The sequence below is a fragment of the Pituophis catenifer genome, unplaced genomic scaffold (assembly GCF_029215685.1).
Source record: "Pituophis catenifer annectens isolate HBS135680 unplaced genomic scaffold, rPitCat1.0.hap2 SCAF_1, whole genome shotgun sequence".
In the NCBI taxonomy this organism is placed as follows: domain Eukaryota; kingdom Metazoa; phylum Chordata; class Lepidosauria; order Squamata; family Colubridae; genus Pituophis; species Pituophis catenifer.
The window spans coordinates 190,779,541-190,804,190 of NW_027256881.1; the positions used below are offsets into that span (position 1 = coordinate 190,779,541).

The 24,650-nt window shown below is 35.5% G+C and overlaps 1 protein-coding gene across 1 annotated transcript in view; it reads left to right on the forward strand.

Moving 5' to 3' along the window:
* The window catches only part of NCKAP1 (NCK associated protein 1), a 76,270-nt gene that overhangs the window by 42,113 nt on the left and 9,507 nt on the right, over window positions 1–24,650 (forward strand). Inside the window, exons 8-23 of the mRNA XM_070956867.1 lie at window positions 1,392–1,440; window positions 3,833–3,989; window positions 5,029–5,085; window positions 5,693–5,789; window positions 5,927–6,033; window positions 8,260–8,392; window positions 11,153–11,234; window positions 12,200–12,258; window positions 14,730–14,875; window positions 16,057–16,189; window positions 17,122–17,241; window positions 18,233–18,372; window positions 20,421–20,552; window positions 21,593–21,811; window positions 22,963–23,093; window positions 23,804–23,901. Of these exons, the coding sequence (XP_070812968.1) occupies window positions 1,392–1,440; window positions 3,833–3,989; window positions 5,029–5,085; window positions 5,693–5,789; window positions 5,927–6,033; window positions 8,260–8,392; window positions 11,153–11,234; window positions 12,200–12,258; window positions 14,730–14,875; window positions 16,057–16,189; window positions 17,122–17,241; window positions 18,233–18,372; window positions 20,421–20,552; window positions 21,593–21,811; window positions 22,963–23,093; window positions 23,804–23,901 (1,860 nt within the window). The remainder of the gene's footprint in view (window positions 1–1,391; window positions 1,441–3,832; window positions 3,990–5,028; window positions 5,086–5,692; window positions 5,790–5,926; window positions 6,034–8,259; window positions 8,393–11,152; window positions 11,235–12,199; window positions 12,259–14,729; window positions 14,876–16,056; window positions 16,190–17,121; window positions 17,242–18,232; window positions 18,373–20,420; window positions 20,553–21,592; window positions 21,812–22,962; window positions 23,094–23,803; window positions 23,902–24,650) is intronic.

Consider the following 24,650-nt stretch of genomic DNA (forward strand, 5'->3'; position numbering starts at 1 on the left):
GAAGCATTCTGAAGGCTTACAAATGGACATTGGAGAGAGAATTCCCTTCTACTGTCAGGACGTATCTAAATCTATCAGATTCTGCTATCGACATTAGTAAGCATGGATAACCCTGCTCTCAAATAATTTGTCCAGTCCATTTTTAAAGCCATGTAAATTAGTGAATATCACCAGATGGCAGTGAATGTTTATGGAGAGTCTCAATCATCCATGTCCTGGTTGCCCCAAAGGTGCTTTTCTGTACTTTCTTGGTGCGTGTTTTTTTAAAAATATTTTGCTTCTCATCCAAGAACTGAAGAAGCTTCTTGGATGAGAAGTAAAATGTTTTTTTTTAAATGACAGGAATATCACCTTTGGGACAGATGGCAGTGAATTTTCCATATTTTAACCAATCATTATGTAAATGAGTATTATTTTTGACTGTTCCTGTTCAAGTTTAGTAGAGGATCTCTGTATTATATTATTATCGGGGGGGGGGGGGGGTTATTCCCATTACATTTTTACATCATGAATAAATTTTATTCAACCTTATCATAATGGCAAGCACCGTGTTAAGATTACCTTCTCATAAATGCTTCTATCTCTAGTTCTCTTTATTAATTTTATTGCAAGACAGATTACACTTGGACCATTAAGCATAGAATTGTAATTTCTATATTGTGGATGTTAAATGATTAAATTACAGAATCAAAGTAAATAACAAATTGTTAGGCTATAAATAGTGCTTGCTTATTTTTTTTTCATTCCACATATCCTACATACTGTGTTTATATATGCAATAAGTATATTTAGTTATGCTTCGTTGGACAGCACTAATCCATTAGAATTATGTCTGCGACTATCGCAGTTGGCAAAATTGTGGTGATTAAGTCATTATATACTTCCAAGGGGCTCCCAAGAGAATCATCACAAAGAAGAGTTAGCTCATCCTTAAATACAGGTTAGAAAGTATGTCTCTGAGTTCAAATTGAATATTAAGTATTAAAAGTCTTCACAATTCTAAGTCAGGAGAGCTTTTAGCGTATTTATATGTAATGGTTAGATCATAACAACATGTGTGCTTCTATTAAACTACTTTACTCCCTTCCCACTGCCTTGTAGAATTATAGCTAAACTGTCCTGACACTATATTTTGATCATGCCAGTCCAAAACTAAGGTATTGTAACAGTCATTACATTTAAAGCAAAATATAGATTAAGCCATTTTAGCTTAATCTGTATTTAAAAAAATACACTTTAAACCATTTTTATAATCCTGAATTATCTGTACATTATATTTTCCTGAAAGACTGCTTTTTTTTAAAATGTAAGTAGATGTTAGATGAAAACGAATCTTACATTAACTAAATTGTTGTTTTCCATTGATGATTAAAATTTGCTTTTTTAAACAGATGCCATGTGAATATCTCTCTCTGGATACAATGGAAAAATGGATAATTTGTAAGTTGAAATTTTACTGATGTGCTTGCAATTAATGTTTTTTACTGTGATGTCACAGTATCAATGTGTAAGAAATTGTTGAGAGAACAGAACAATTGTGCTATTCTCTGCTCCAAGATACTCATAGCTTTAACCATATTTTTTGAGTACAGTGGCATAAAAAATGATGCTAAACATTCATCTTCAGCTCATGTTTTAGGCTTTTCAAATCCAGGTGACAATTTTAAGTGATTATTACTAGTAGTTAATTTTTATTGTGCCATAAATGAATGATAGAGGGTAACCGAAGTAATAGAAAGAAAAAATGGAGTCCTGATTCCCATAACATTTTAAGCTGACTATACTAGTAAAATAAAACATGTGTACCACCATCTTACAACCCAGTCCCAAACTATACATCCTTCGTTTCTAATACATATAGAGCAAAACTTGAATTAGCAGGTTCTTGGTTTCAAATTTTGGTCATGGCAGATTTGGAAGTTGGACTTGGTCATAAAAAAGCTACAGACTATTGCTGAAGAACTGCCCAAGACCAGTAGAGAGTTAAAATTGAGCTACACAACAATTCTGTTAATTACACTGGCTGGCACATACTACACAATGTACATACTTGAAGCTTTAGTTCCAATTCCTTTCTCTTTTGTTAGGGTCAAGCAGTGTTAACAGCTGCATGAACTCTTAATTTTTCAGTTTTTAACAATTCTTATAGACAAGACCCAAAAGAGTTCCATTGCTGTTAGTGGGAAGAGAATTAAGAATGTGCTTAAATGTCTTCCCTGGAAATCAATAGGAGTTTAAAATGACAAGATTCTTTTTTTATGTCAACACTGAGGAACCAAAGCAGGATTTTATGGCTACCTCTTTAAGAAACGAGTTCAGCTCAAGGACTAACAGGAGAAATCTCCAAACAGAAAGTCACAAAAGACCTGTCACTTGACATCATCAATTTCTCCATGTGAGAGAAAGTAGGGAGCAATGGAGCTTATTATCCTTGCATTTTCTCTTTGAAATGTCCGGAAACACCTGAATCTCTTAGCCAGCTATTATAAGAGGTAGAATGCTTTGCTGCGGAGATGGTATGGCTGTTTAAGGTTGGCCAGAGGATGAAGGTTTTTAATCCTTACCTGAAACATTTTTGGAATGGCCAATTGAAAAACCATTATTCTTTTCATAGAATTTAACTTTTTGATGCACTAGATATAAAAGCTAGGAAGTGGCTTTTTAAATATACTTACTAGTGCACAACACTATACAAATTGTTTGCATTTATAGGGATTTGATTTCTACTGGAGACCAAACAAGAATGCCTCTTTTTGAAGAAAATAATGAATGTAAAGATAGGAAAGGTTTTTCACATTTTGTTTCAACATAAAATAGAATATGACATTTTCTCCTAAACCAAGAGTATGTAGGGGTTTTTTTAAAGCATCTGGTATTGCCTTAAGGCTAGGCTCTCAAAGTGGATAATGCCATTATAAAAAAATAATTTGATTATGTGCCAATGTAGCTTTAATTAACTATAGGTAATATGGTTGCTTGCCATACATTTTTGCTCCATTAAACAATGGGAATCACCCAGTACTATTGAAATTCAGATCAGGGATAGAATGGCTCTAGGGAGCACAGACCGTAAAAAGTCATTTTGTATGTTCTGAATAGATATTTACTTATTTATTCATTCAATTTCTATGGCCACCCATCTTAGTCAATGACTCTAGGTGGCTTACAATAAAAAATATATATAATTAGAAATACTAGAAACATTTTGAAACAATAAAAAACACTAAAAGGTAGTCCTGGCTTACAGGTTGTAATTGGGATCAGGACCTCCATTGCCAAACAGTGTGGTCATATGGCATGATGTCATGTGACCATGCCAATTTACAATGTCAGTTGCAACAATCCCAATTGCCTCCTACAGTCATATGATTGCCATTGGTCTTCTGTCAGCTACCCCATTGATTGCTTGTCAGAAACTGACCATGAAGGTTACAAATGGTAATCACATGACCAAAAAATGCTGTGTCATAATTGTAAGCCAGTTGCCATAATGCCATCTGCATTATGATCACATGACCATGGGAATGCTCATTCCTCTCATTCGGAGCTGTTGTAATTTCAAATGATCACTGTATGAGTGGTCATTAAGTGAGGACTGCATGGTGATTATTTTAAACTGTACAGGGATGTTAAAATAACTGTATCTTAAGATCAAGCAGATTGAAAATATAATAATCGGATGCAGTAAAAAGTATGAATGATCTGTTTTATTTTTTATTTTTGTGGGTGGAATGTAATGGATTTTTATCTTAGTATTCTGCTTCAGCTCTTAGTAATTATTATTTTTATAACTATGTGATTTTCCTCCCCCCCCCCCTTTTTTTTAAAAAAGTTGGATTTATTTTGTGCCACGGAATCCTGAATAATGACACAACAGCTTTGACTCTTTGGAAACTCGCTCTTCAAAGCAGCTCTTGCTTGGCACTCTTTCGGGATGAAGTTTTTCATATTCATAAGGCTGCTGAAGATTTATTTGTAAACATAAGAGGGTATATGTTTTTTTTTTAATTATGCATATTATATGATGATCCAGGTATGATAAAATAGGAGAAAGTCCAGATAATTCTTCATTAACAGATTGGTAGAAACAGCAGCATTATCCTCCATCTCACCCCACTCATTTGTAGCTTTACCATACTCAGATGTTTCATAATGTTTAATCTCGTCAAGTCTTGTTAAGATGAATCTACAGTTGCTTTTAAAGTTACTTTAGAATGTAAATTTAATTAGGTTCCATAATAGATATATCTGTTAGTAGCATTAACAGATTCAACACTCATGAAATTGGAAGGGAAGATCAGAGTAATTGGTCTGCCCTATCCTTTAAGACCAGAGAGAATTATATCTATTGAAGTCTTAGGTACATGTTTCAATATTCATTAATAAGTTTCATTTTACTTTAAATTTAGAGTATTCATAGGATTGAACCTAAAGGCATGTTGAATTACTAGTACATATTTCATTTGATCATTATTGAAGTACATAAATGTTTCATTGATCATATCTAGAAGGGTGTTTATCTAATCCTCTCCTCCCAGAAGGTTTTCTGACTATATTTTTAAAGCTCACCCTTTTCATTCTAAATAGCAAACTGTTTCTTAAATTGAAAAGTAAGATAGGCATGGTTTCTACTATGTAAGAAGGACTGGATATATCCTGAAGTAATGCCTGGAAATTTTAAGATTAATGTCCTTAGAAGAGCCAAAAGAGAATTGACTGCTAGGATAAAATACAAAAGTATGAGAATCAAAAAGCAAAGACATATAAAAACAGTAGGCACTACTTGGAGCTCTAAATTAAATCTTACTTTAAAATGTGCGCTTCTTATTCTATGCCTTCTGATTCTGCAAAGAAAAAGATACATAATCCCTTTTCTCTTTCTCTGTGTTTATATTGGATTTAAATATATTAAGTAACCCTTTGGGCTTTGAGGAAATTAAGTAAAGGAAGGTTTACTTGTCTTTTGTAACTAGAACCACAGAAAATGTACATCACCACTATGTTTACACATTTTATTTATATTTGCAGCTATAACAAGCGTATAAATGACATAAGAGAATGCAAGGAAGCTGCTGTATCACATGCGTAAGTATACTACATGTAACAATTTTAGAAGGCTGCTAATTACGTATTCACACTCATCTAAATTTTATAGCTTTATCAATAAAGTTAAGAGATAGATTTAGATCCCATTTCACAAAGTGAAGGCCATTTCGATTTTTGTTTTCCTTTCCCCTTCCTGCAGCTGTAGAACCACACAATTCAGAAATGTTATTGGGGTGTGTGTGTCTTCTTTTGTGGAATTTGTTTCAAGGGGGAGAATATTAACATGTCCCTTTGTGGCCGAACACAATTATCCTCTGGCTTTCTCAGCTGGATTGTCGAATCCCAGTGTATATTTTCTATCATGCAGCTCACTCTCTGTTATCTTCCATAGTTTGTTGAATTTGTATATTTTTGTTTAAACGCTTTAAGAGCAGAATTACAAAATAGATGTTAAACAATTCTAGGTTGAATTGTGTAAAACTGTATAAAAAACATTAGGAATAGTGTTTATAAATAACAGGCTTTAACATAAAAATAATAGACTGCGGAATTATATGAGACCAGAGATTCCCATAGAACTTGAGATTTATTTCTGAAATGCAATATATTAGTAATGTTAATCATAAAGTTTGCATTTTTCAAACAGGGGTTCAATGCACAGAGAACGGCGCAAGTTTTTACGGTCTGCACTAAAAGAGCTAGCTACTGTCCTGTCAGATCAGCCAGGACTCTTAGGTCCCAAGGTAAATAGATAATGCTAGAGGAAAAGAAATGTTTTTCTTCAGAATTACTAATTCTGTGGCTTCATAATTCTGGATATTGATATGCATACCTACTTTAGAAATGAATTGGATTAATAAATGTGTCTCTTTCTTTTCAGGCCCTATTTGTATTTATGGCACTATCCTTTGCTCGTGATGAAATTATTTGGCTGCTTCGACATGCTGATAACATGCCTAAGAAAAGCACGGATGATTTCATAGATAAGTAAGGCAATAGCTGGAATAACTGTGTGGGGCCATATTTCTTGCAGTTTACGATATGTTTGTTTTTTGATACTGGGTGTTACTTGTACACTGTGATCCCTAGATGGCTTTTATCTCTTGATAGATTAAATAAATGTTCTCTGTAACATAGCTCCTGAGGGGTCCTTGTAAAAATGAAATTATATCAAAACATGGTTGTGCATGTTGATTGAAAGTTGTATATCAAGGTTTATAAAGTAGGGTTTATATGACATGGTGATTTGAATATGTGCCATACCAGTATTACATCGAGAACTGCATTACTGCACTGTATAAAAGCTTGATTACAATACAAATGTTTCTTGAATTTAAAATACTAACTACTAGCAATGTTTAGAAAGTTGAAAAATAAGAGATAAAATGCAAATTGAAAATAACATTGTATTAATTAAGTGAAACTGGACAGGGGCTTTAATTTGTTTCCCCAAAAGCATTAATTTGTCTATAGAAAATGAACAGACCAGAAAGTAATGGGGCCCTAACAGAAAATGTCATATTAATAAAGGTATTTAATAGGGGTTTTTTGTTGCTGTTGTTTTCTCCGCTATCACCACGTAGATAGCTAAAGTGAAATCTGAAACATGTTCCCATCAGCAGATCTTTACTGTATTATTGCAGTGATGGTGAAACGTCTGCTGACAATTAATAATAATTAATAATCAATTAATAATGTTAATTAATTTAATGTCTTAAAAATAATAAAGATGAGATCTAAATAAGATAAATAAATAGTATAAATATAAATTCTGTGCATACTGTACTAATGCACACTGGGTGAGTCAGTGTGAAGAATGTTCCAATATCTCTCAACCCAAAAGCTCTCAAAAATGTTCTCAATATCCTAAAGAGATTTAAAATATTTATGCTAATTAATTCACATACATGATTATTGTGTTGTTAGCCAATCTTTAAACTACAGTAGATCTCAAAACCAGTTTGTTCTGTTGTGATATTTGATGAGTCAGCAACAAACAAAAACTTCACTGAACACATTATACATAAAGTTAATGTGTGCGTGCGCACAAATAAGCCCATCCATGGATAAGCCAGTCATTGAATTCTTAACTAAAATACTGTGGAAATTGTCCCTTAGGCTAGGCTGATGGGACCTTATGGACCTATCCACTAATGGCATGATATTTTCCAGCAGAATTGCTTCTCTCAAAAGGGAAGACTCCTTGTATGGGAATATTCCCTGTGCTCTTGGATGTATGGTATCATTTTTAATCAATTGCCAGTAGTTCAGTAAATGCCTTATTTATCATAGAGGTTTTGTTTTAGACATCCATCTCAGTTGGCCTGTTAAAGTAGGAACATTTTAACCTTTCCCTTCTGTCTTTTCTCTATAATAGAAATGGGCAACCTCTTAGTTGTCAAGAGCAGCATTTTAAGAGACTTGAATGGTTCCAAATGGGTGGAACCACATCACAAATCCACACATTTGTTTGTGGGTGGGGCCTTTTACTTTTTGAAGTTTATTATACAGTTTTCACATGTTTTATATCTGAAACTGGCAGGAAATAAATCCTAGACGGGGTCTCCAAAGGCCACAGGAAAAGGCCTCCATCTCAAGAGACCATCGCATCACTGGTGGCCCTCCCTTTCCTTAGCTCCCTTACATCTTCCTTTCCCATTCAGCTGGAAGACAAGTGATGATGCCAGATGATTCATCCCTTCCGTTTGTCCGCTCTCCACTTCTTTCGAATTGTACTTTTTAATATTTTTCTTCTTAATTATTTAGGGACAAACATACAGCTTTTTCAGTAATAAAGCGTTTGCTGTCAGGGGCAAAAAATCAAGACCATTTATAAGATGGCAGCATAAATGAACTAGTGAAATGTATACTCAAGAACCTAGTCAACTAACAGTCAACACTAAATTGGTGCTAAAGATCAACAGAATTGAAGGAGGGCTGGACAACACAAGGGCTCTAAATTGATGATGCATTTAACTCTGCCATCCCAGCTCTGCCTCCTCAGCTCCTACATTTTATATGAAAAGAGACTTTCATGTAATTTTTTCATGAGATACCCTGTTTAATTCTCTTCTCTTTACAATTCATCAGTGAAAAAAATATTAAGTTAATAGCGAAAAAGCAAAGTCATCTGAGCTTGTTGGTCTTTTCCCACCCACTCAAATTTATTGTTTTTTCCACTTGTCAACCGCCTGTTTTATTCTGTTCCTTCAGGCACATAGCAGAACTGATTTTCTACATGGAAGAGCTTAGAGCACACGTACGAAAATATGGCCCAGTGATGCAAAGATATTATGTTCAATATCTATCAGGTTTTGATGCAGTTGTTTTAAATGAACTTGTACAGGTGAGTGGTGAAGATTTTGCCATGAAATCTGACAAAATTTACAAGAGTTGGATTGAATACTGCTTTGTTTATTTTTTGAAATTCCAAGTCAGTGTAAGAGCCTATGTTTCCTATTAGTCATCATAAAAAGATACACTAGTGACAAAAAGATTTTTAAGGTCTCCGTATTTTGTCTAAAAAGACAAAATTTCTTACAATAAATCACCTTTTTTCAATGTCCACTAGATGGGGCTTAATGTTTGTCCTTCACCAAAGATTCATTAAGATGTTCAGAAGGGAAAATAGTTATGAGTGTGTTTATATTTTAAAATCATAAATGCATATAATAAAGTTGAAGGTTCTTGTAATAAGGAAAAGATATGTGAGGACATCACAGCAGAAGTGAAAACAGTAAAAATAAAAAGCTTGTGCCTCTCTCCCCTCTTTTGTTAGTGTAGTTTAGTAAACTTTGATTATTATTTTTTATTTGATTTATTATCTTAGCTGGGTTGTCAAGATGGGTAATAGAAATTGAACAACAAACTATAGGCAAAAAGTTAAAAATATGTTGAAAAAGAACATTTGTGTTAATTAATAAAAATCTGGGGAAAGAATCCATCGTGACTGCGCATCTAAACAGAGGCAATATGTTTCATGGAACTGAAGAAGCTTCCAACTCTTTAAAAGTACTTTATAAGTGAACTTGGCCATTAGTGGTGTTTTTAGAAGGCCTTTTCTCCATGTTTGATTAGCTTCCAAAAAAAGAGATAGTTCTGCAGATAAGCAGGTTGTAATTATATAATAGAGATATAAAAACCAGTCATTTGTCTGGCACAATGCGTGAGCCAGGAAGCGGTTATGCTCCCTGGCCGGAGAGGGTTGCACGTTCACTCCAGCAAAGGTTTGTGCAACCCTCTCTGGCCAGGGAGCATAACCGCTTCCTGGTTCACACATTTCTTACCACGCCTACTTCCCAACCGGTAGATCTCCATGAGTGAGAAGCTGCGCTCTCCTCCAGTCCTCCTGGGGCAGCTCGCCTCCCCGCTGGCAGCTTCTCCTTCTCCTGGCTGCTCCAGGAGTAGCCTGTCTGTTACCTGGCAAGAACAGCCTGCCACCACAGCCTGCCCCGCCCTCTGACCTGGCAGTTGCTCCTGGTGCTGCCGGAGAAGCGGCAGCATGAGAACCACTCTTTCTGGGGGCAAAGGGGTGGCGGTGGCAGAGCAGCAGGCCAGGGCCTCCCTCCCTCCCTCCAGAGACCTGGGGCTATGCCAAAAGTCTGCTCGGGCAGGGAGACAAGGAAGCCCCGGACGGCCCATCCTTGCCACCACCGCCCCATCGCCCTTGGCGGCAGTGGTTCTCGCACAGGAGCAGCTGGCAGGGGAGAGGAGATGGTGGCAGGCTTCGGCAGCAGACAGTTTGAGCCGGCTAAGAGGCAACATTTCTCCTCCTGCCAGCCTCAAGCTCAGCTCCGGGCAGTGTCCCCCCTAGCCATACCTGGCTTCTCTCTGCGGCGTGGATCCCAGGCAGCGCAACTTCGGCGCCTTTCCTCAATGGTAGCGGTGATCAGGCAGGCAGAAGGGTGCATGGGAGCGACTGGCGGCAGAGCTCTTGGCTGGCAAAAGGCGGAGTCCCGGGGCTGCATGCGGGCAATGACAGTGGGCGGGTTAAGCAAGTGGCGACCGGGCCAGGAACCGGTTCGGGGGCATGGCCAGCCAATCTTATTACCGGTTCTCTGAACTACTAAAAAATTTTACTACCGGTTCTTGCGAACCAGGAGCAACCCACCTCTAATTTGAGCTCTACCTAGCATGGTTAAGACAAGTTGTTTAAAATATTTGATAGTAATTATTAGGTTGGCTATCCCTGGATCCCAGCTTTGACTTTTAAAAGCTCTCAACTATGTTTAATTAAAATCTCTAGTTTTCCTGCTTTCATCAATAACCTCTTTATATTACAATATATAGATATCAGGATGGGGAATGTTAAAAATATATAGTTCATTTTTGTTTGTAATTAAATTATTTTAGCCTGATAGCCATGAAAGAATAATAAGAGGAGTTTTCAGATTAAATATTACTGGTTGATTTTATTTTTTTAATACTGTCTATAAAATTATGTACTCTCCTTATTACTCACCCTAATTCTTTTACACATAGATTGCATGCATCAGACTTTATATACTCAGTACCACTTAAAATTTATCTACATATATAGCTGGCAAGGGATGCAAATAATGAAGAAGAAAAACTTCCTAATATGTGTGTGTGTATTGGCACTTTAGATTCCGTGCTTGGATTTTGTGAGAAAGTGAACAACAAACTTCTTACATCAGTTTAAAGCAACAGGCAACTAAACAATCCTAGGAAAAGAAACCGTTGCTTTTAAAAAATTGTAGGCACTTGTTAAAGCCACACTTACGTAGGTTTCCAAGCACTTTTTAAATAAATAATATAGAGAGAAAGAATGTGTGTGAGAGAGTGTTTGTGTGTATATATAAAGAATTCCCTTTTGTGATAACTTGCAGTTAGTGATTGATTGAGGACCCGGATTGTGGGGGCAATAAGCCAGCTTTGTATAGAACAACACCGCTTAGGGGGGCTGAAAGCCCTAATAAGCAGGTATATACATAAAAGTATGCAGGCTATTGCTATAATGCATTGTAAGCCGCCCTGAGTCTATGGAGAAGGGCGGCATATAAATTGGACTAATAAAAATAAATAAATAAAATTACAGAATTAACCAATGCTGTAACTTGTTCCCTTTATACACTTGAATATTTAGAATCTTTCAGTGTGCCCTGAAGATGAATCCATCATTATGTCCTCTTTTGTAAACACTATGACCTCCTTGAGTGTGAAACAAGGTAAGTGTGTGTGTGTGTGTGTGTGTGTGTGTGTGTGTAAGAGAGAGAGAGAGATTTAAAAGGATATGTTTAGGTGAGTTCCATAATCTTTATTTCTCATTAAAATCTACTCCCTTACACCATGGAATGGGAGAAGAATAGAAATCTTGTCAGATATCCACATCTTTCAGGATCTTAATATATACAAATGATATTGTGGTGTTTGAACCTTTAGTATATCTTATTTATTTATTATTCATTCATTCAGTGAAAGTGTTCTTGCATGAAATTGCTGGTTCCTACCTTTTATCATTCTGAACAACATTATACATACAAACATAGAGAGAGGTATATGTTTCATGCAGCTGTTTTAACCAAGTGAATAAGTCTCTTTGAACAATTTTGAATAATAAATGTCTTCGACATTCTTTTTTTCCTGCATGTGTTTTTGAAAGCAACTGCCCACTGTCACAAACTGAGCTGTCAGTCTTTTATTTTCAAATATAAACTCACTTAGTTCTAGATAACCCTAATCTTCAAAGCTAATGTGGCATTATCTTTGCCTTTGCTTGATCTGTTTTATTTACTATCAAGTGTTTGTGCGATGTCCAATGCAGGTAAAATTGACACAGACTTTAACTTCAGAAGATTCCTTGCAAAGTATTTTCAGGAACTAAGAACTCTCTATAGAAAACTACAAATATAACTTGTCTCCCTGAACATTTTGACCAGCAGTGTTTCAGGACAGTTGTCTGATAAGAATCATCTGGAGTTTCTAAAAGCTTAAATTGAAACTTAGATTTTTTCAATTTAAATTTCAGTTAGTTATATAAACTGATGTCCATTTAGCGAGTGTAGAGAGTTTTGTATAGGACTAAAATTAATCAGCAAAATTCTGATATTAAATACAAGAATTGAGGAATTATCTTCATTGTGCATTAATAGTGTGTTACAGAGTTAATTTTTCATTTCCTTCTTTGCTGCAGTTGAAGATGGAGAGGTATTTGACTTCAGAGGAATGAGGCTTGATTGGTTTAGATTACAGGTAAGAATTATCTTATTGTACTTAAATGCAATGTTTTGTGTTTTTTTCTGCTCTAGAGTCTAATCATTTTCAGTCAAGCCAATAATTTTTAAGTATTTGATTTCTTATTTTCCGATCTATATTTCCTGAGCATGTTAATTTATTAAATAATAATAATAGAACTTAAATGATTAAAGCTACCATCCTGCCCTGCTAGCAAAAAAGTATGTTTGTGATATCTTCTCATGCATGGATGGTAAATGGAATAATTTGCATATGACCAGCTGTGTTTGGTTATTTGGAATAAAATAATATCCAAATTAAAATTAACAGGCCTAGATGTAGAATTTTTCCAATAGAATTGATAATTCCTAAATAGAGATGTTTTTAGAAGTTGCCTACTTTATTGTTTCATATAATACACATAATGTGAGGATAAAACATACTATCCATTCATATAGTTAGAGAGCAGAATATAAAAGCCTAAGATTGCTTACATGGCCTCTGCCTGGTGATAGGAAGGATAGTTTCTCAAAGATTTTATTGATTTTCAGTTGTAAATGTTTAAGTATATTCCAAAATCTGCAATTAAATATATATGTATATAATAAAAATACACAACATTGATCTGATTCAACCAATTATATCTTGGTTTAAATGTGAAATATGCCCAGATTTTAATGGACATTTCGTTCTGTGTCTTTTATGGTGGGCGAAACAAATCAATGTGTCCATGATTAATTAATCATCTCCCATCTCATAAGCATAGGATATGTTTTATATTGCAATAATTCATGGCTTTAAGACAAAAAGTTCTTTGATTAATCTTTGACATGAATTGGTTTGCTGTGGTAGTCTTCCTACATTTATTGCTGTTACATGGCATTACACTGATTTGTGCTGGCATAACTTCCCTATATGATTTCATTGATTCTTATTGGACGTGCTGAAAAGAGTTCATGGTAGTCCAATATCCTGTATTGGGCTTTAAGAGCCATGTTCAAATTAGATTTTTTTAAAAAACTGCTTTGGTGTCAGGAAGTAGGATGCTATTAAATCAAACATTGATTCTCTGTAAGAGAGTTTCAGTAAAAATACAAGCTATTCTGGCAAGGCCTTGTAGAGACTGGTCAATTGACAGAACTGCTTCCAATTTGTGATTGCTTGTGCTAGCCGTATCTGGGCAGAAGAAGCATTTGCATAAGTATATGAACCATTCATTTATGTTCACGTAACGTGACAAGCTAGTGTCACTTCTCTAACCATATACAAATCACCGGGTCAGTCTTTGGAGTATTGAATATGTGAGCCGTGGTGGCACAGTGGTTAGAACAATACTGCAGGAGTTCAATTCTGAGCTGCTCAAGGTTGACTCAGCCTTCAATCCTTCCGAGGTCGGTAAAATGAGGACCCAGATTGTTGGGGGCAATATGCTGACTCTGTAAACTGCTTAGAGAGGGCTGTAAAGCCCTATGGAGCGGTATATAAGTCTGTGTGCTAGACTTTATATAATTTTGGCATTATATTTTCTAGAAGATCTAAAATGCATAGTCATCTTAATCTGGAGAACAAGCCATTTCATAAAATAAACATTATTAGTCATTTAGACGTGGCCCTTGTTTAAAGCAAAAGGACGGGGTAACACTAGATTATTTGAAGAAATGTGAAATAAAGTGTTACAAATAGAGATCTGTAATAACAATTGTATAGCCAAATCAGTTTAGAGAAGGTTTTGTGGCTTGTTCTTGATTAATTTATTGCACGTACCCCAAGTGTATCCTTGTAGAAAGATCCCGTTGTTAAACCCAAATCAGTTTTCCTTGTAAGTTGCTTTTGAGATAATGTGTAAAGTCTGGTTTTCCTCAATTGTTCAAAGAACAAGAGTTGGAAGAACATACCAGTCTTTTTATCTAATGTTGGAATTTTTTTTTCAAATACTACAGGAGAATATGCTTAAAAAATTAATTCTGCATTTGGACTTAGGTTTTTGGCTGTAAACAAACTTAGAATTTTTTAACATACAGTTTCAAGTAACATTTATTTCATTGCTAATTGGCATATTACTATTTTGATCTGATTTGGCTTTCATCCCACTTTATAAAAATATTGAAGCAATAAATGCTTTTTTGTAAGGAAAATAAGTAGTTTCCATAATTCTGGATTGAGCTGATAAATAAAAGTAACTGGGAAAATAGTCTTCCTAGGTTCTCAAATGACTCTTATCAATTTACTTATTTGTAATTACCATTGTAAAAATAGATTGTTTATGCACAAAAAGTTGTTAAGGAGCATTTTGACATTTTCCAAATGGAGATTGATAAAAAGTGACCTGTCCCAAGTTAAGCAAAATATAACAAAAGCATATTTTGTTTTATTTTTCATTCCATTTTATTACATAAATACTTCCATATAAATGGTGACAGATTCTCTCAGAGGTCTTAACCTGGGATCCCTCTTTTGTTTATTTTCCTTGTGTTGTTTTACATTTACAGGCTTATACTAGTGTGTCCAAAGCGTCACTTAGTCTTGCTGACCACAGAGAACTTGGAAAGATGATGAATACAATAATTTTCCACACAAAAATGGTAGACTCTTTGGTTGAAATGTTGGTTGAAACATCAGATCTTTCTATATTTTGGTACGTCATTTAATTTAGTTCTGAACTTTTAATATTTGTCCAACTCTAAAGAAAATGTACAAATTATAAAATACTGTAAAATGTCTGCTGTTAACACGATTACATTGCATTCTTGCTACGAAATTGCAGTTTATTCTTGTGTAGGACCCACTTAATTCAATAGAATAGATGTTTGAATAGAGGTTAAAGAATGCACGTATTAGTACATATTATGAGCTACTTCTATTCAGAGATTGGAAAGAAACCATTTTAATCTGGATTTTAGTCCTTTGATAACAACAAAAGAGTGGGAATACAGCTACTGGTTTTATTAAAGTTGTATCAGTTTAATCTAGTTGATTAAACTGGCCTCTCTGCCATGCTATTGCTTATATACTTGTTGACAGTAGCATACCTGAGGTGGGAAGAAATATATCTTGTGTGGAGACCATAAGGGAGATGTTGCCAAAGACAAGGTGGCTAGCGATAGGAGTTGGGTCATTGCTGCCAGCCATGCCATTTATCTGTTTGGCAGTTGGTGGTGGAATGCAACAACAAAGGGGGGGAAATTGTGCCATCCAATCAGTTTTGACTCTTGGACACTGCCCTTTTCAGTTTTCTTGGCAGCATTTTTAAAAAGTGGATGTGTAAAAAGGGCTGAGTGATAGTGACAGGCCTAAGGTCTCCCAGCTGACTTTGTGCCTAAGCCAGGAATAAAACTCAAATGTCCCCATTTCTAGACTGGTGCCTTAACCTCTATACCAAACAGGCAATGGGACACAGGTATACCCTTTTTCATTATTTTGCTTTTATGTTTTATAATCAAAATCCACTCAGAAACATTCTTCTGCAGTTGATACTGGGGTGAATTTTTAAAAGATTGTTCTGCTCTTTTTTTTCTTTCAAGAGGACCATGATGACTTATTTATTTCAGAAACATTTGAACTGGAGATTGATTCTGTTGTAATTTATTATTGCTCTAAATATATTTATTCCTCTAATTTTATTAGAATAATTCTATTGTATTAGAATAAGTCATATCGTGTTTCAGTCTTTAGATGGTTTCAGCTATTGTATAAATAGAATATAGGATACAATTTCTGGTATGTTAAATGTATGCACTTAGTAGCATGTTTTATACTGTTTATTGATATAAAACACTTTCTCCAAGTAAAATGAAAATGATTCATGATTCTGAACAGTTTTTACAGTCGTGCTTTTGAGAAGATGTTTCAGCAGTGCTTGGAATTGCCCTCTCAGTCCAGATACTCAATTGCATTTCCGCTGCTTTGCACTCACTTTATGAGCTGTACCCATGAACTGTGCCCAGAAGAGGTAATACTGTGACTTAAAGTATCCCTTGCATAAGTAGAGAGAGAAGCTGGAGGATCATACTGTTTTTATGTATATAAAGGCAAGACTAGATTAGGGTGTCTGCTTCATTAGCCACAATGAATCTGTTTGAACACAGTTCAGAATTTTGTCTGTTGTATTAGAAATTCCTCCATTCTTGACAAATAAAAAACAGAGAGGGCTGGTTATGAATTCACTCATACACACATATAGATAAATACATTACATTTTAAATCAGTGTTCACATGTGCCAACTAGTTTGTTAAAACATTTACACCTTCCATCTCCATAAGTGACCCTTTGGACAGCAGAAACTTAAAATACATGGGACATAAGTTGATACATGATACAAAGACTGGTTCAGGTAGAAAATCATGGTTCCTATCAGACCAGCCTGACTTAGTCTGCTTGTGGCAATGTTGAAGAAAAGGGGCAAAATTGGTTTAGAGATAATATGTCAGAAAGTAAGGAATGCATTTCTGTATCGTCCCCCAACTCAGCAAGATTTCAGAAAAGACAGATAATTCTTAGCTGATTAGTTTCATTCCTTCTAAGTTAAGGATTTTTAAAAATGGGTGGTATAAAATTATTCATATTGGTTCACATATATCTGGGGTGGAAAGAGGTTAGCTAGGTATAGTAAGAATGCAGGTCATCTCTTTAATGTTAATACTTTTGAAGGGAGGTCTAGCCATGTGTACTCAATATATTTGTTTATGCGTTAGATTTATATCCTGTTGCTCAATGTATATAACCAAATACTTTAATATAGTGACTAAACTATAAAGAATAATACCTATTTGCCGTGGTGTTAATTCAAATCAATTTTAAAAGCTATTTTCAATGAGTATTAATGATCTCCTAATTTTAAAAGAGTAGGAATAAATTGAGAATTGATTTATCTATCTTGATAGAGACACCACATTGGTGATCGCAGTCTCTCCTTGTGTAACATGTTTTTGGATGAAATGGCTAAACAGGCCCGGAATCTTATCACAGATATTTGTACAGAGCAATGTACCCTAAGTGACCAGGTGAGAATTAATTCTCGTTATTTTGTACTGTAACTAAATGAAACTCGGTACTATGCAATAATTACACATTCTTTGTTTATCCCTGCCTGAAACCCTTGTCTTCCATAGTTTACCTTGTCCCCCACTCACATTGAAAAGCCCTTTGGGCACAAACCTGTTTTTTCCCCTCCATTCTATGTGAAATGTCACCTACATAAAATGAAAAATATATAAAGTAAGAAAAAAAACTTGAATATTTGTGAGATCATCTATCTCCAATTAACTGCTCATCCTACAAGATCTGAAAGGGTTGGCATGCTTCAGGTCCAGTTAATTAAACAGAACTACCTCCCAGGGTCCATGGGGTGCATATTCTCTGTTAAAGCACCTACCCTATGGAACAACAGACATCCCCAATACTAAATTGGCCCTACTCCTGGCAAGTTTTAAGAAGACCCTGAAGCCTTAGTTCTGATGTGAGCCAGTTGATAAACCTCCTGGAATAATAAAGGATGCGTGCCTAGTCTCTGGTTTAATGTGTTTTACTATATGATATTTGAGTTTACCATGTTCCGTATTGTAACATTTTAACCCTTGTTAGCCGCTCAAAGTCAACATGGCTATGGTGTGGGAGACATAAAATTGGATGGATAGATGAGCAGACAATCCTAACAATTTAGATATTGTTACATAATATAATATTTAAATTCCAAATAAAGTCTTTTTCATAATAATCCAGTCTTTATTTCCATCAGAAACCAGCATAGCCTTTCATAATTGGAATAGATAGAAATTAGAATAAAATCGTTTTTCAATCCTAAATGTTGTCATTACTACATTGCAAGTGGGTAAAATCCTGGAAATGGACAGTCTTACTCAAACCTTCAAAGGCAAAATGGTAGTGCAGGTATGAAGTGCAGTATTCCAAATGAAATTAGGGATGGTTTTTTTTTTTTTTTTTTTTGTAGATTGTAACTGGTTTTTGAATTTTTTTTTCCTCTCCTTTTTTAAGTTACTGCCAAAACATTGTGCCAAAACTATTAGCCAAGCAGTGAACAAAAAGTCAAAGAAACAGACGGGTAAGAAAGGAGAACCAGAAAGAGAAAAACCAGGAGTAGAAAGCATGAGAAAAAATAGGCTGGTAGTGACCAAGTGAGTAATTTTGAGATCATTTATATTTAAGTAGATATTTGTCTTAAATTTTCTTCTGTCTTTTATATACATACATAAATATTGTGCTGTTCCCTTTCAGGCTAAGTAGTGCTGTGCAAAAGGCAAAAAGGAGGGAGGAATAGTTAAAAGAAACTACTTAAAAGCACAAGATAAAAGGAAGGAGAGGAAATATAGCTAAATATATTTTGCAATTGTACCATTCACTATACCTTCCCATAGCTTTCTATCCTTGAAACCATCCTTGTTTCTACCATGTCATACATGATTTCATTCCCTATTCACTCCTTCCTTTTTGAGAATATAATCAACGCCATCAACCGCACCTTTCTTAGAGGAGAAGTAAGATTAGCCTATCCATCTTCTCTTGAATCAGGCACTGTCCTTTTATATATGACCAAACCATCACAGCATTGCCTTTTTTTTTTTTTTTTTTTTTTGCACTCATGTACAGTATTCAGTCTATAATTATTTATCATTCACCTTGGTGTTTAATAACTTAATTTGATAGTTTAATTTTCAGGCCCATGCTTTAATTTACACCATATATCTACCTGCCGTTCTCTGCATTGTTCAAGACTCTATTGTGTTTTACAAAAGCATGTGGACATTCATAATGCCAACAAACATAATCTATAACATCATCATAAACACTTTCACAAATATATTAAAAAACCAGGGAACATTTCACATCTTTGTCTTTCTCCCCGATTTTGTGTTGAATCATTTGCTAAACATTCCATTCTCTTGCATGTTCTTCTGTCATATACTAGTGTTACTACATTAATTATCAGATTTTCAGTTGCATATTTGCAGAAAATATTCCGGAATTCAGTTCTATTCACTTTATCAAATGTTCTCTCTGAATCAACAAAGGAAACGTTTCTCATATTTTACCTCAATTACTACTACAGAGCACTAATTGGTCTGCATGCTTCCTACCCAGTTAAACTTAACAGTATGTTCCAAATTTAGTTTGTCACCTCTTGGATCTTATCAATGAGAATCCTGTTTAAAAATCTTCATTGGCATACAGCAGCGGCCTCCAACCTTTCCAATTCAGCAGACCGATGCCAGCAGGGAAGAGGCGATGGTTTTGTGTGCATGCCTGCATGCCACTTTCAAAAATGCAGCTTCACACATGTTAGCGCATACGCATCCACCACTTCCACTGCCTGGTTCCTAATGAGCTTAATGGGTTGGAGGCTCCTGGCATACAGTACAGATCAAGGAAATAGTAATAGCATTCTACAGTCTGGGTAGGTATCAGTGTGCTTCATGTCCTCATATCCTGATGAGACGCAAGCAACAATATGGTGGTCTGCCACGTCTTCTATGTCAGGATTAAATTTTACCCATGGATGCAGTAGCGACTTCTACTTTCATCAAATGATGGCTGAGAAAGGACAAGATCAGTCCATGTGGTTGATCTCCCTCCACCTCTTTTGAGAAGAACAATCATAACACTGTTCTTCTCAACTCCACTGATGTTGGAGCCATGCAAGGCAAATTGGAGTGCAGAATATTTGCCAAGGATACTCAAATTTACTTGTGGTGAAGTCACATATGTTGGAGAGCTACTCTAACCAATACTGGATCTGCACAACAAACACCTGTTTCTGTATTTTAACCTTCTCCTTTCCATTTAACACAAGATAGGACAAAAGAATTGTATCTCTTTTTATCCCTGTGCTACTCTTCTTAATATACTTTTTCCCCCCTTCCATTCAGTTAAGTCCGATTCTTTGAGACTGCCTTGCCAAGTCCCTGCAGTTTTCTTGGCAAAGCTTTTTTAGAAGTACTTTGCCATTGCCTCTTTCCTAAGGCTGAGAGAAAATGACTGGTTGAAGATCACTCAGCTGATTCTATGCCTAAGGCAAGACTGGCGCTCATAGTTTCTCTGTTTCTAGTCTGATGCCTTAACCACTCTCAAAGAATTATACAATTGCATTCAAATAGCATATATTAGATTATGTAGTTTTATCTTTTCTTATGTGACTTGCATATTCTTTGTTTTTCACCTACTCAAGCCTGGACAAATTGCACACAGCACTTTCTGAACTCTGCTTTTCTATCAATTATGTTCCAAACATGATCGTATGGGAACACACCTTTACCCCAAGGGAGTATTTAACATCCCACTTGGAAATTCGTTTTACCAAGTAAGTCCGATTAACATCTTTTAAATCTTTGCCTTTGGCTGTCATGAACAATACTTCTTTGGAATCTTCCAAGTGTCTGTTCCATTAGGTCAGGGGTGTCAAACCTGGGGGCTGGATGCATCAGGCAATAGCCACGCCCACCCCCAGTTTAGCAAAGGGGGGGGAGAGTCATGATATGTCATGTGACGATAACATGAAGCCGCCAGTTTGAAAACCCTGCATTAGGTACTGGTCAACTTTATAGTTGCGCAACTGCTTATTTTCAGTCATGCAATTATATTGTGCTTTGCCTTTTGTCGCTTTATAGGGATTATAGTATTATCAAGGTTATGATCATAGCAATCAGATATTCATGACAAATACCTTAAGTTTACATAGTGGGAAATGCCTGTTCTCAATATCAAAACAAGTAAGAATCATTGAATCTTAGAAAGATCCTAAGTCAGTTGACATTTTGCAATAGGCACCTCCATCATTTTTACAAACATGAGAAGCTGTTGCTTTTGATTAATCCCACCAGTTCAGTTAAATCATACTTCAACATCTCTGTATGGAAGCTTCTAGCCTGTTAAACATTTTAATGCCAATCGTGGGCGAAGCAATCGGCGTCATTAGAAACCCGTGAAGTTTGGTTGTTTTCTTGCAGACGTTTCATTACCCAAACTAGGTAACATCATCAGTGCTAGTAAGGAGTGTGGTTTGCTCTCAGTTTGTATTCTATAAACTTATAAATATAAACTGAGAGCAAAGCCCGCTTCTTACTAGCACTGATGATGTTACTAGTTTGGATAATGAAACCTCTGCAAGAAAACAATAAGCTCAGAGAGCATCAAGAACCCCTCATTTCAACCCTGAGCTGAGTACCAATCCTTTATTGGTACCGGAAAAGCAGGCAAACATCAGATTGTTCAGATGATATGAATAACTGTGTTATAGTAGTTTAAAGTCAGGTTTTGCTTTTTTTGAAAACTCTTCATTTAGATTATTTAGATTATCTGCATGACACTAATGTGCTAATAACTTCTTTCATTTTTACAAAGGTCAATTGTTGGGATGACAATGTATAATCAGGCAACACAAGAAATTGCAAAACCTTCAGAATTGTTAACGAGTGTCAGAGCTTATATGACAGTGCTCCAGTCAATAGAAAATTATGTACAGATTGACATCACAAGAGTGTTTAATAACGTCCTTCTTCAGCAAACCCAACATTTAGATAGCCATGGGGAGCCAACCATCACCAGTCTATACACAAATTGGTAAGAATTTGAATGACTGTTTTCCCTGTTATGTTTTGTAAGAGGCGAACTTTCAGACTTAAAAAAAAGATTGAGAATGAGTGCCCAAGTGAAAGAGAACAGTGTGCCCTGCTTCAGTATGCAGCTTAAAACTGAATATCTCAGAGACCTTATTTAAAAAAAAAAAAAACTGAAAGGAAAAAGCATGCTCCCAGAAGGAGAAAAAAAAATCATTAAGCATCCCTCAAAGACAGTGTACCAGGAGGGGGGGAGCTTTTAAAATAACTGTAAAAACCTCACCTACCTGAATTATATCTAGTCCTAAATGAATATTTCTGAAAAAAATGGAAAGAAGAAAACTTCTTTTCTTCAATTTCTACATTAAGATTCAATTTTTAACAGTGAATTAAACCCAAATAGTATCCAGTCTTGCTTTTGATTTGGTTCAAAGCAAATTCAGAGACAGAGTTGCCAGATTTTATCAAACCAATATATATCCCAAAGAACCCAGATATTCTTTTAGGAATACATAATCACCTTTTCTTTCCAAAAGTATATCCTAAGAGCTTCATAGATTAAAAGATTCTACATTTTTAGATACAGTATAATAAAATATTAACATTTTTAACTGCCTTCTAAGAAGAACATAGTTCACTATAGCAATAACTCCTAACCAATATAGAATGACGAGTGTACACTCATAACATCTATGTATAAAGGATTAAGACAATCTTTTAAAATTATTTTCTGAGTGATTCAGTAGATTCTAAATTCTTTTATACAGAAAAAAGATAATATTCCTTGAAGCTGACAGCCTTGGTTACCCCAATTATGTGTTCCAAATCTCTTGTATATTGTCCAAAGATTTTTTTAAAAGTAATAAATTGTCAGTTTAGCCTCAATAAAGGTCTTCAATACACTCAAAGCTTCAAAGGCTGTACCAGAGATATTAATTAGTATATCAGCTTACTGAATTTCATGAAGTGAAGTTTCTTAGTTTCCTATTAAGGAAATTGCAAATTGATTTTAACTGAATATTACATGCTGTGAAGATGGGCATTTAATACATTCGGTTGTTTTATGTGAATTAGCAAGGACAAAAATTAATATAGATCTTGCCAGAATTGATATGGTATGAATTCTACTGTGAAAATAAATTTCCTTTCGTTAAGGTATCTGGAAACTTTGCTACGGCAAGTCAGTAATGGCCATATAGCTTATTTCCCTGCAATGAAGGCATTTGTCAACTTGCCTACTGAAAATGAGCTGACATTTAATGCAGAAGAATATTCAGACATCTCAGGTAGGTTTTCTGTAAATGTTTGTTTGAAAATATTGGGAGTTTTTCTGTCAGGTAATTTTGTCAAGTAACACCCTTAAGTATAAATACTACATTGGGAAGTCAGATAGCAAAGCTGTATTGTTGAAACCAGAGAGGAATAAAGAGAATTCAGCTCACACAGTGAGGCTTCCCTAAGGTCTTCAAAAGTTGCACCTTTGACACATGTGATGGAAGGAGCTAAGGAGTGGAGATGGCGTAAGAAGCAAAAGTTGAGAATAGGATTGTTTTTATAGTGAGCAGAGTTTCTATTTATTTATATCCCACCTTTATTATTTTTAAAATAACTCAAGGCAATGAACACATCCAACACACTTTCCTCCTCCAATTTTCCCCACAACAACAGCAACCTTGTGAGATAGGTTGGGCTGAGAGAGAGGGACAGGTCTTAAGGTCACCTAGTTGGCTTTCATGCCTAAGAAGAGACTAGAACTCATGATCTCCCAGTTTCTAGCCTGGTGCCCTAACCACTAGATCAAATTGACTAGTTTCACAATCCATTTACCTGTTTTGTTTTTACACTGCAGCAAATAGATTGTAAATTATTTTCTATTGCGGGTGTTTGAGACGGCGTAGATATCTAAGATGCTTACAAAACAGAATAGCAGTATATACTGCATGCATTATATTAAGGCATTATATTAAAGCAAATGAATGTGATTTTTCTTCCTTAGAAATGAGAGCCTTATCAGAACTTCTTGGTCCATATGGTATGAAGTTCTTAAGTGAAAGTCTTATGTGGCATATTTCCTCACAGGTTGCTGAACTCAAGGTAGCTTTTCAATAATCTTGCATGGTTACTGTTTTTATAGTTTAACAGTCAAGTTTGTGTTGAAATAAAGTATCCCTCAAATGATTTAAATTAGTACCATCTTTTGTCCTTATTCATCAGGATTTCCCCCTGCATTTCATCTGAATGGCAAACTCGTTTCAATTCAGTAAATTTTTTTGTAGTTTCGTAAAGTGCACAAACTTGTTGGTTTAACCATCAGTTATACTCAAACAACATATCTCTGTAGATCATAAATGCCTGGGATTGGCTGGACAGCTCTTTTACATCTGATTACATATAACTTTCTGTTTTGTGGCTGCCATATGCCCCATCTATCTATTTAAACAATTTGTATGACCTCCTACCTCATGGTGGTGACTCTGGGCACACAGCAAGTAATAAATTCAACGCAGCATAATGCAACAAATAGAAACTTAAATTTATAATAATATGTAATGATCAGACCGAAAAATTGAATATTAATCCATAGTGACCAAACAGCAAATCCACCAATAGAACTAGTTTAACCTCCTGACTCAGAGCCTAGGAGAACATCCAGGATGAAAATCCAGAAAGGTCAGGGCCCTGCTGATCTGAGGTGATACTGTTTCACAGGGCAGGTACCATGACAGAGAAGGCATGACTTTGAAACCCACAAAAGTCATATTTCTTTATGGACAGGGCCTGGTGCATGCCAGTGCTATTTGTTCTGAAGGGGTGAATACAAAAGACTGCAAGTATCCTGAACC